The 12,691-nt window shown below is 40.5% G+C and overlaps 1 protein-coding gene across 1 annotated transcript; it reads left to right on the top strand.

Annotated features, from left to right (window-relative positions):
• Positions 1-1,846: 1,846 nt before the first annotated feature.
• hsd3b7 (hydroxy-delta-5-steroid dehydrogenase, 3 beta- and steroid delta-isomerase) lies at positions 1,847-12,524 on the top strand. Its single transcript, XM_037089629.1, has 6 exons — positions 1,847-2,086; positions 3,954-4,109; positions 6,744-6,852; positions 8,550-8,649; positions 9,632-9,794; positions 11,119-12,524. Exons 1-6 carry the CDS (start codon positions 1,927-1,929, stop codon positions 11,529-11,531), a joined length of 1,101 nt encoding a protein of 366 aa, XP_036945524.1. The 5' UTR covers positions 1,847-1,926; the 3' UTR covers positions 11,532-12,524.
• Positions 12,525-12,691: the final 167 nt, after the last annotated feature.

Here is a 12,691-nt window from a genome sequence, read left to right as displayed (position 1 = left end):
TCCCAGAGGATGAATGAAGGATGCATTTACATTTGTTTGAATGTTGACTAATATACACTGTCCCTTTTCAAAACGAGAGAATAATGCCCGGCTGTTTCCTACTTTGCATTCACTGCTACTTTGCAAATATTAGATGAAAAACATTCAACATCAACATGCTAGTGTCGTCTCTGTGAGCACGTTGGTCTCGCTTAAACCTCCACAGGAACACTTGCCCCAACAACTTATCCGTATTTTTAAAAATACGCAAAGTGTGCATGCTTGTTGTCACTGTTCAACCTGCTGACCTGCTTCCTTTTTAAATGACGGAGTAGAAACAAGGATAGACCTTTCACCAGTTATATGACCTTCAAATGATAGCGTGTAATGGCCTTGACAGTGAATTGGCAGCAGTTCAAAGACCAAGAGTAACATACGAGTATGGGTTCATATTGTGTACTACGTCAGATGATTCAGTCTAACCAGCAGAGACATTTATTTTTCCAAAACACAATTACAATATCTGTCGAATGAAGAGAGCACTTTGAGTGTTGAGTGAAAATAAGTGGCAATTACTCACATGGACTGTAAAAACAAACAAAACCTTGCTTGTTTCAGGTTTGAGAAACATGTTGGTTTTACATCTCTGAACATCTTGGGACTCCTCATGTGGATACAGATTATTGCCCCTTGAATTGATGTACCAGCAGGTGCCGTCTGTAATTAAAGACACACATTTTATGCTGTATCTTTCATATTATACAGTCATTTTTGGAACTAGGCGTGTTTCCTCAGTTGGAACAGCTGTAACACAAATTAAAAAACAGCTGCAAGTGCATGCCGACCTCATATTCACAGCCACTATTATTAGATCCTTTTCACAAGTGTCTTTATTGACATGAAGCTCAGTAGGCACGGTTCACATAGACATGCATTTCAAAATGGATGTCTCTACCACCTTTTACTCAAGTTTACTAAAGGGGTTTTACATTCTAACTAATCTCTGATCAAACTTTAGAAATCAGTGTAAAGCAACTAATAAGAACAATTTTTGTGTTGCCAGGTTGTGAAAAATCCAGTTTAACCACATGTTTTCTGCAACAAAGTCCCCCTCTAGTCAAAATGTGCTTTCCTGCTTGTTATCACACAGCTTCACTGTGTAGAACAATGTATGTGCGGAGTTTGACACTAGAAAGCCGTTTTCACATTCACCTCTGAAAGTGTCAATTCTCTCGGTCTGTTTGAAAAACTAATTTAAGAGGCGGGCCTACAGGCCTGATTTGTCACATCCATATTATGCTGAAAACCAAATCCTGGTCCAATATCTTTCATAGGCAATGTGGAAACATTGGTCTTTATAGGGAGGTAGGAGACATCTTGTGCCCAGTAGCTCAACTTCCAAAATATCTTCAAAATCGTATAATTGGGCGTTTTTGATAAGAAAGAAGGACTGGATTGAGTTTAAAGATGTATATATATATAATTTAATATCATTACAGGTCACCCCAAACGTTGTTATAAGGACTTATTTAAAGATTTCTCACAGTGGACCTCAGGGTTTCTTAGAAAGTGAGAAAATCCATGGAAATGTACAAATGGATGACCAGTATGCCATTATACACCATTACAACTGCACTTCGACCAAATAATATAATGTGCCAAAAACAAAGGTAATAGGAACAACTTATAACTCTTTAGCTAATTATGACTTAATGTGAATTGGCGTTAATGTGAATGTGATCAGTCCACTGCCAACATTTTTCTTTTTTTCACAATCGATTACGTAGAAACTCCCTGACTCTCAAGCGTTTTCCTGCCCCTGTTCTCCTATTGGCTATCAACACTCTTATAGGCTGGCGCGGTTCGCTGCAGCCTTCAGTCGTCATAGTGAGAAGTGACTGTCCGCAGAGTCAGGATTAGAACCAGCAGCTCCACACTCTGACAAACATGTCTGAAGACCTGCGCGGTCTCGTCTATCTGATCACAGGGGGGTCCGGCTTTCTCGGCAGGCATCTGCTGAGGGTTTTGCTGGAGAAGGAGGACAACCTGGTGGAGATCCGCGTGTTTGACAAACACCCAGACTACAGTTTAAAGGAGCACAGCACAGGTAAGCCGAGCGGACGCTGTCGCCTAGTGACAACCGACACCCAATGTCCTTTTCTGTTAATTTAAAGCTCTATGGCATATCGGCAAAGCTGGACACGTTTTAATGACAGTATTTGAGCCGTTTTTAAGTGTACACGAGTCTGTCTTCATTTCGGCATTAAAATGTTCTGCTCTAGAGGTCGTTGTTGTTTTCATTGAATTCAGCCTTTATGCAAATTATTAATATCCTCCGTCGTCTTTAAAAAAACATGAACCGTTTCAGGAAATCAAGGGGCTTCATGGAACATTTACTTGTGCATGTTAGTGTTGTATTGTCAGTTTTACTCAGTGCGTATTTGCATGGTTAGTATAATTGCAATTGATTTTGGTGAGACCCCTATTGATAAATAGCCCAATTGCATGAGGACTGTCTGTGCATTATGCAGTTACCCTTGTGGCTCTGGCAGCTGAGTTGACTCTTCTTTCATCAGCGTGAAGACAGGTTTATCTGATTTTTACCTAAAGGATAACAAAAGCTTGCCAAGTGTAACTGGGACACCTGGGGTGTCAAGGACATGTGCAACATGTAACTTGAGATCAGGTCCGTGGTTGAAATTAAAACATCCAACATGGTTAATCAGTAATCAGCTGTTAAACTAGTCCTCCTGACGTTTGCTTGAAATAACAGGACTTTAGTGTGACACGGATTTTGATCACGTTGTGTAAAGTCAACCCGGACAACCTGCAGCGATGACAGCAGGGCTGTGAATCCATCGTTGCCAACTCCCATACACATCCGGATCCAGGATAAAGATGATGCATAGGAGGAGTGATGTTTTCCATGGAACCAGGGGTTCTGCCCTGTGGTGGTTCACATGCAATTTCTGACAGCTTTTTTGGTCAGTACTTCATAAGAACAGAATAAACACTCTTACTGAATTAATTAAAAAGCCAGTTAAGTTTTTTTGGGGGGGTGTTTGTTTTTCTTTATGGTGAGAATGCATTCTACGCATTACATTCAGCTACAGTAAGCCTTTTCCCCCTCATCGGTGTCAGCAATGCGCCCAACCACATGACGCCTCTTTCCCACTGTGGAAATGCTTTGTTCAGCTTTCATCATTTATTGTCTGCCAGTACTGAGGCCTGCTGTTGCTGCACTACACTTTGGGCCCCAAAGAGATCGGCTTACACCAACAGGGTAGATAAGCTTACAGTCCCACCCGTTCTCGCGGCCTATCTCTCTGTGGGAGAAAAACTAAACGCTGACTTGTGTGTGTGTGGTTGTAAGTAGTTGGCGTTTAAGCTGATTTAAATTAGTGAAAACCACACATAATTGAACAGCTATATAATTAGTAAAATTACAGATGGGAAAGGCGAGCTCCAGATGGAGTTCCTTGTAAGACAAAGAACTCTGTCTTCTCTTGTTATCTACAGTTTCTCAAGGAGAGGGAGCCAAGATAAGCCAAAGGTGCAAGACCTTCATAAATGAGGCTGAGACTCGACACTAAAGGGAAAAACATCATGTAATCCCACAAAGAATGTGCCCAGCATGTGGAAGAGTTGGGCTAATTATATGATGTATACTGCAGTTTTTAAGTAATGGGGCTTCCTAAAATATATTCTCTTTTGTCATTTATCTATACTTGTTGCTCAACTGATTATCCAGAAAATGGGTAGTATGTGTTCTTGTTGAAGCAAGACAATGTTGTCTCCTATCAAATCAATCCAAAAGGATGTTTTGCAATGTTTGGTAAACAAACTCCGTCAACCCCTCCCGCCCTTTTCCATTACACACATGTGTGCCATTGAAGTGTTCTGAGGAAAATGGCCCTCATTCCGAATTGCATACGTACAACATGGTTTTGACTGTATTCCTGTTTCTCCCTCAGAGAGGACAAAGGTGGTGGTCATTCAGGGGGACATCACAGACTACAGCAGTGTGTTGGAAGCCTCCCACGGAGCCGATGTCGTCATCCACACGGCCAGTTTGGTGGATGTTTGGTACAGAATTCCAGAGAGCCTCATCTACTCCGTCAACGTTACCGGTAAGGTGTCAAGGAAGTGATGATCCGGACGATTTTAAAGAAAAGGGATGGGAAGGAAACATGAATTAGTGGTTTAGTTTATTGGGTGTTTTAGGTTTGGGAAATCACTCTACAGAGGAAGTCCACACCCGGTCCTGCCCCGGGTGGTTCTCAAGGACTTGTGTTCTCCAGTGAGTGACAAAATGGTGAACATAATGGAGAATGGAAGGAAAAAATTAAATAAATGATCTACAATCCACAGAGCGGCTTGAGCACAAATCACCAATATATTTGCCTTATCGTGGATGTGAGTTTCCTAACATCTCCCTCCCTTTTCTGGAACATGGCATCCTGGTGTAGTTTGTGTTTTCACTGAATGGCTGCCAAATAAAATTTAAAAACTACCTATAAATCTGACTGATAAAGAATTCAATCATTTGCTTTAAGCAGTATCACATTAATGTCATACAGACCGTCTTGTAACGATTGGGCACTCGGACAACCCTCAAACTTGTGCATGCGGCCCTTAAATGCCAAGGTTATTTAGATTACATCTGTAGTTGTAATGTGCAGGTTGACCCACATTTGGTGCTCTGCAGTGTATTTGGGGTTAAGCCAAAGTCAGAAAGATGTCACCAAGTGTAAGTGCTCAAACAATGGAACATAGACTTTACTTGTTGGATAAATTGAATAAATTCTTTGGTGGATTTGATTACTTGTATGATTCATAGGTCTCTGTGGCATTGAGCTGTACGAGTGCTTGGAAACACCACAGCCTTTTGTCCTGTTTTTAACAGCATTCCAAATGCTTTAAATGAGACTAACAGTGGGGCATTTAATTGGAGGAAATGTAAGATGATCTAATCTAGATCCAGACAAAAGGAAATACTGGTCATGTTGATGGAGAAGGCAATGACAGTCAACATATTGTTGTCTGGGTTTTTGTCCGTGGGTTGCATTCAGACTAGGTACAAAATCTGGCCTGGAATAGTTTGCAGTGATTCAGCAAATGCTTGCTCATGACTGTCGTGCATCTGTCTAATTGTTTGCGTTTTGTTGCCAGAACTTAATCAGTTAAATTAAATCTGAAGTCTATTTTCATGCACCTAATGTCATCAAACGTCTGCAGAGTTCGATTATATCCATCTGTGTAAAGCGGCGGATCCAAGGGAGAGAATTTGATTCTGAACTCTGTTGCACTCAGTCGAAGCGGGTGGTTCCTCCTGCTGAGAAATATTTCAAGAATTTGAGATCCTCTTGCCTGTGCTGATCTCGTTTTAAATGTTTTTGTTACTTTATGTTTCGATTTACTGTTAACTCCCTCTGCTTCAGTCTCAGAGACAAAATCTCCTCCTCCTTCCCAGAATTAACAAGAATTGCACATGCATAACACTTGACTTCACCATTGTATCCAGACATTGGTTACCAGTGAGAATTTATTTTACTGATGACATTAAAGCCTGTGTTTTTGGCCTTCAGCAACATACTAGAGATTCCAGCGACTCAGAGCCAGCACACAGCCTCAGATCTTCAGGCACGTCGCTTCTCACAAGAGTGACTTTAGATGTGCCAGAGCACAGCAGTGCACTTGCAAGATCAGTTTTATTTTTCAAACCGTGACCTTAACAAACAAGTACTTTCATTTCATGCCTCCTTTCTAGCTTTAGTGAACAAAACTTTTTGATTGTGTTTGGATAGGCGGAAGATGTTTTTGCCTTTAAGTGAAATGGCGGCATGACTGCCAGCACTTCTGTGCATGGCCAAAGACCTGCAGAACTGATGACATTCCCATTAGCTGCAACAGAACACAGACCATAGCATAGCTTTTGACTCTTCATCTTGTTTTTTTTTTTTTTTAGCAGTCATGTAATTTTGTTTTGATATTTTCTGTCAGAGGTTAGACTTGTCTCCCTCTTTTATTGGTAAAATGTAAGTCTGACAGATATAAGACCAAGTTAGACACCTGTTTTTTTTCGTATTGTTTTGTAGATTAGGTGTTTTTATGCAGTCTCTTCATGGTTGAAGCTCTCAAATCTGAGGCCTTCTTTTTTCTTACTGCCCCTGTGTCTTTAAGATAGGAAGTGTAAAGCATCAATTATCATTCTTGGAATAGTCACACACATCATCAAGACTTCTTTTAATCCTCTGCCAAAGTCCACCAGATGCAACTTTACAGCATGTGACCTGTTCTAAACTGACACAAAGTTGACTTCAGGCTACTTACACTCTGAAAGTCTTATAAAGGAAATCTTTAGGCCATGAAAGGCCTTGGATGCAATAAGGGGAGATCTTGTTTCTTCCGATTTGCGATGACCATATTTATTTCCACCTCAACCGCTGTTGGATTAATGGAAACCAGATTTCTGAATCCATCTTTTTCTCCTCTCTGCTAAACAGAACACATATGGATCTCATGTCTCTTCTGAGTAAATTTCCTATTTATCCTCACGCACGGCGTCAAATTGCAATTTCAAGACTTTCATCCTGTACACTGTTGTTCCAGTGTGTTTCTTTTGACTCTTAAACAAATGAACTGTGAGCTAAATTGTGTTTCGATGAAAGATTGAGAAACTTATGCGTCACCCAATGGAAGTCTGAGCTAACCAACAAGTTAATTCTCCATCTCTTAAATCACCATATTTTCTCTCTTGTCAGGAACGGAGAATGTGATCAGTGCCTGTGTGGAGTGTGGCATCCAGTCCCTGGTCTACACCAGCAGCATGGAAGTGATCGGTCCCAACATGAACAGAGACCCATTTGTCAGGTGAAGCTTAAAAAATGTCACTCTGTTTCCTTGTTTCTGAACTCTCTTAAAGCATCCAAGTCCAAGTTGTCCTCACTGACCAGATGAGGTTAGACTTTACACACCCATTTTGGAAAAGCTTTTTCAGTTACGTTGCTGTGGTCACTATCTTGTATCTGTTCTCTTGTGTTCTCTTGAATGCACAATCATGAAAAAACGCACAGTGTGTACAGAAAAGATATGATCGGTTGGCGACAAAACACACAGTATCCTGCATCTTGGCGGTCTCATCAAGGGAGTTTTAAAGTCCTTCATAGGTAGAGACAATGAAAAGCCACATTCAGGCTTTTATATCTCTGTCACATGGATGTGATTCAGAGGTTTTGCGTCGTGTCTGCAGCTGGCAAAACGCCTGTAGCTTTAACTGCTGACGTGCTTCATCAGTTGTCCTCATACTAGGTAAAAATAGACCTGCTTGCTCTGTCACATATGAAGCATGAAGAAGCTCCATTACACAACACTCATGTGCTTTTATTTTGTCAAGCAAGAGATCTATGTGCATGGTTTTTTAGCGCTGTATCCATGGACCTACAAATTTACAATTTATCCTGCTTACCACTTGTGAAAAGCGGTAACTGCTGCTTTGTGAGTCCACTCCTGCTGACATCTGGAAGAATGCTGTTTCTAAATAATGACCACCTCCAAGGATGTCTGGCTCATTCAAGAGTGCAGTGTTGCCTGAGCAATACTTATTTTGGTTCATGGATAACAGGAAACCGCGACAAAACAACTCCACTTAGGATATAAACAGCTATGACAAACAGAGATTTGTGAGTCAGTGCTACATGATTTGACACTTTGTCTCCACAGAGTGTGTTGTGTAGCTATAGGGAGGGGTTTGACACTATGAGACAGTTATTCAAGAATGTTGTTCATGGACAAACCAGGTTTTGCAGTCTACAAAAGGGTTTTCGCATGTGCGTACACGTTTGCAGCAGGTCTTGATCAACATGCAGGTGCATGATTTAAAATAAGGTATATCTTTTATTATATGGTGACAGGCCTTAAAACGCACTGTAAAGTCTTTAACCAAGCAACTTTTTAACAAAAGATTCACAGTATTGTGAATCAAAGCGTACATGATATGTAGTAATTGGAATAAATTATGCATAAAATCGTGGAATGGTCCTTTAGGAAAGTAAAAGACTTGGACCTTAAATCCCAACGGCAGAGATAAGAAAAACACTGCAAGCGTCCAGCCTCCATCTGCTGTGAGCAGGAATCATGACATTCTTCCAGATTGTGTGTGTGTGTTTGTTTTCATGTGTGTTTGTGTGCCTTCAAGTGTGCACGTACGCAGCCACGGCACAGAGCGATATCTGGCTTTCTGGCTGAGGTCATGACACAAGAATAAGAAACAGCGTAAGAATGATCCTTTGTCTGCTCTTGTTGGAAGGACTGCCTCAGCCCAAACACATCAAATGCAGACAGAAAGAGAGGGAAGCAAAGATGTATCTGATGGGATATAATGGTCTCTTTAGTTTTGATCTTTTTATCTTACGAAATCTCCCTCTTTTGTGCAAGTTTCCTCTCTGAGGTCCAGTTTTCCACTTGGCATTATCTAAACGCATTCCGCTCATACATGTGGCAAGTTCAAGAAAACACTCTTTCTCCTGAATGCTCCTCTGACGGTTGCAATCTTCTTTTTTTTTCTACAGAGGGAGTGAAGACACACCTTACAATGTAAAACACGTAATGGCGTATCCCATCAGCAAGAAGAAGGCAGAGAACATGGTGATCGAGGCAAATGGCAAGAAGGTATTTTGTGTTTTCATTTGAAAAAATAAGTGGCGATGGTTTTCTTCTGCAAGCCCACAACTGCACACTGAATGAATGTTTACACCTGTGAAGGGACAGTTCAAATCTAAAATACACATTTTTCTTCTGACATGTAGGGCTACTTAACAATCTGATAGTTCTTAGTGTGACATGACATGTTTTGGAGGTAACAGCCATGGTGTAAGAAGTTTCATGTCTGAACCTGCCAACCAAATCAAGGTGCAGGAGGAAGCACCAAGGCATCAGCAAGGAGAGGCTGACTGACGGAACAGCTCCTCCTGAGGAAGATGTCATTAAATTTGACTTCCCGAGCCTCTTGTCCCTGAGTATATGCACACTTCCTTCTGTCCAGGGATACAGTAAAAAAAATAAAACTATAGGTCCTACATGAAACTGCTCACAACACAGTCTTGAATAAGCCATTTCAGAGTCCTAACTTTTTCCAAGAAAAGTCTGAGTGAGGCGAATTTATTAAAAGCACATCTTAACCGCTGAGTAGAGTTTAATGGCACAGTGAGAAAACTAAAAAGTAAATAACCGTGTTGAAGTAAGAATCATAAAACCAAAATGATGTAATGGAATCCCTTAAAAGCTGCTGGTGTACAAAAGATATTTATTGCCTTCCACATATGTGTATTAATGATTTAGCACTGAATGATACGCAGGTCTATAATTCTGAATTCTGTACTCTATTATCTCAAGGTTAGAGGGGAAACTCAATCAGAGGGCTGTAAATGTTTTGCAACTGCGTACTCGCTTGGATTACAGCCTGAGCTTGAGAGAATATCTTGTGCAACTTTGCCACGAAATTTCAGATCATTCCTCTGTGGCCTTGCTGTGGTGTCACTCCTGCAGTCCAGAAATCTACTGTTTGACCCCCTCTGTGCGAATGTTTAATTTATGCCTCCTGTCTTATTCTTAACAACAAAATCATGATGTATTTTTTCCCTCTCCTGTCCAGGTGAAAGGTGGAAAGTGTTTAAACACATGTTCTCTGAGGCCGACGGGCATCTACGGCGAGGGGCACGAGCTGATGCTTGATTTCTACAAGCAGGGTTTAGAAAGGGGAGGCTTGATCATCGGGGGTGTGCCAGAAGACTCTGAACATGGACGGGTCTATGCAGGTAAAAATACTTCTTTTCATTGTGTGGCAACTTTCAAGATACGTCAGAGTTCCCTAATGTAGCCTGTGAATCCTAGGCGACTTTTGTTCTATTTTTAAATCCAAAAGCAAAGGCAAGTAAACCAAGCTGCAAAAGAGGACCTGATAAAAGCCATGTGTGATGGTTCATATTCTCACCAGGACTAAAAGCAGAAGTGTCACGCACTTCCTCTGCATTTCACATGAACTACCTCTCTAACTAATACACTGCACACCGCTGCCAGTCAGGACTGTTCCTCTCTGATGTTCTCTTGATAAACACAAGAAGATTGAAGATAATCTAATCTAGACGTCTTGGTTGTGACAACGCTATCATCAGCCAGCACCAATATTAAAAGAGAGGTAGCGTGAAGACATCCTTAAATAAATCGCTCGCCAGCTGTGATGCTGACGTTTTTAAATCCGCCACAACATTTTGTTTCCATCTGATGAGCTTTTTTTTTATTGTCAAGTTATCATCTGTTGTTTATGACCAATTTAGTTATCATCAATCTGGCAAGTGAGCATGAGTAAGAGCCGGCATGAACTGGCGGATGTATTTGTCATGCCCCTTCAAAGATGTTGTTACGGAACTCAATATTGAACGACTTGACAAAGAAAGGATCTACAGTTGAGGAACCTCAACTTCTGCGGGTGCGACTTAACTATTAGTACGCAGGACATCCGGTCGTTTTGCAAGTTGTAGCGAGCGTTCAGCTGACGTTATTAATGAAGTCACTGTAAAGTGGGCAAAGGTGAAGCAACTAAACACATTTACTTAAGTGTTGTACGAGGGAAGTATGGTTTCAAAATTGATTATTATCTGACTTCGCTAGTTAAGTTGGAGATTATTTTATATTCAACACGGGTTAAAGGCATAGAACATAAACAATGTCTTGTTTTAGCCGGATGACACATTTGGGCAATAATTAAAAGATTGGCAAACAGCAGGTTCATGGTCGTTTATCAATTATTTGGCACAAACCTGAATCATTCTTCAGACTTACTACTTTTTATCTCTCTGAAAAGTAGTTATCTTTTAATTCCATCTCTAAACCTTGTACAGTATTTGGTAGAAGTCTTAAATTGGCTTCTAAAAACAAATGATTATTGTTAAAAACTCCATAGATGTCCATAAATTCCTTGGTGTAAAACAACAGTTTTGATGAGGGACTCATTCTTCACACTGATTACTTTTGGCAGTCAAGTGTATTTTACTGCTATTATTAGTATTTCTTTCATAAGGTAAAATATCTTCCCTCATTCGATCTGGTAAGCCCTGTTTTTTTTGTGGTTTGTGTTACTAGGCAACGTGGCCTGGATGCATTTACTAGCAGCCCGAGCCCTGAGAGAGCGCCCGCAGACGGTGGGCGGTGAAGCTTTCTTCTGTTACGATGACTCACCCTACAAGAGCTACGAGGACTTTAACATGTTATTCCTCTCCAAGTTTAACTTCCGAAGAATCCGCATACCCGCTCTACTCCTCTGGTTCCTGGCCATGTTTAATGACTTGCTCCGGTGGATACTGACCCCCGTATACAACTACACACCACTGCTGAACCGCTTCACCTTGGCCGTGGCCTCTACCTCCTTCACTGTCCGCACAGACAAAGCCCTGCGTCACTTTCAGTACCGGCCTCTGTACGACTGGGATCAGTGTAAAGCCCGCACACAGAAATGGGTTGACACATTCCCTCGGGATAATTTCAAAGCCTCCTAATGTGTATGCATCAGAATATACATATACACGTATAAAGGAGAAACCTCCTATTAGTAGCAAATAAAAGGCTAACTTGATTTGTATTTGCAGTGTTGACAGAATATTACCTTTCATTGTTTGTCTGATAGGCAAGTCTAGCACACTTAGCTTAGTCATAAAGAAATATAATGAAAGCATTTGTTATGGTGATGCACTCACATTAACAGCCTTGTTAGCACTGTGCTGAAGTTTTTAGATGAATATTGGACAAGTAGAAGATCAACCCAATACTGGGAAATTTGAATTATTGATAGGTGGCCTAATCACTTTCATAGCATTAAGAAGCACAACAGCTACACACTCAAGTACAGTAGGTGGTGGTACGCACCTATTTTAAAGTTGGTTTGTGACGCACCAATAAACGGAAAGAAGAAGAGGGAGAAGGAGCATGTCGTCACTGGTGTGGACGTTTTTTTTTTACGTTTTCAGAGGAAGGCAACATGAGTTTCATTCAGAGAGGAGGGAAAAAGTCAAGTATGAGTGAAAGTGTGAATTTTAGCACAACATATACTATTAGAGCTGGAACAGCTAGAGATGGAATACTACATCAAATCTCTGCTCGTTGTATCCTAGTCTGTTTTACTCAGGTCTGTAGAAAATACTTTCAAAATTTACTTTAGAATACAAAAATGTAAATCCGTACATCCGTTATCTTATCCGCATCAGCCATGACAATTGGCCATGTACTGAGAAAAAAAAAAAAAAATCCATATTGTGCATCCTCAATTTAGATATTAAAGATTTCTTGCCACCATGTTAGTTATGACAAATGTAAACACAACTTACAGGCATTTATGTGTACCAAATCTGAGCAATATTTTAAGTAACATATCAGTATTTTATCTTTTGTAATTTAAATAATATGTATTTTATTATGAAGTTGTGGTTGAAGTGTCATGTAAAGTTTGTTGATTTATTTGTAATTTTTTATTAAAGATGATTTAATATATTCTACATGGCTTTACTTGTGATTTTGCACTTGATTCACATTACAGGGAAAGGTCGCATTTTCCAGTTTCTCTTTCCATGACTGATCTCATTTATGTAATTCATGTGCGTCATAATGAGAGTTTGTATCCTTGACAAGTGACTTCACTACCTCTGTGTTTCTATGGAAACAA

The sequence above is a fragment of the Acanthopagrus latus genome, chromosome 23 (genome assembly GCF_904848185.1).
Source record: "Acanthopagrus latus isolate v.2019 chromosome 23, fAcaLat1.1, whole genome shotgun sequence".
Classification (NCBI taxonomy): domain Eukaryota; kingdom Metazoa; phylum Chordata; class Actinopteri; order Spariformes; family Sparidae; genus Acanthopagrus; species Acanthopagrus latus.
The sequence above is the reverse complement of the archived record's forward strand: the minus strand, read 5'-3'. Positions and strand labels throughout refer to the sequence as shown.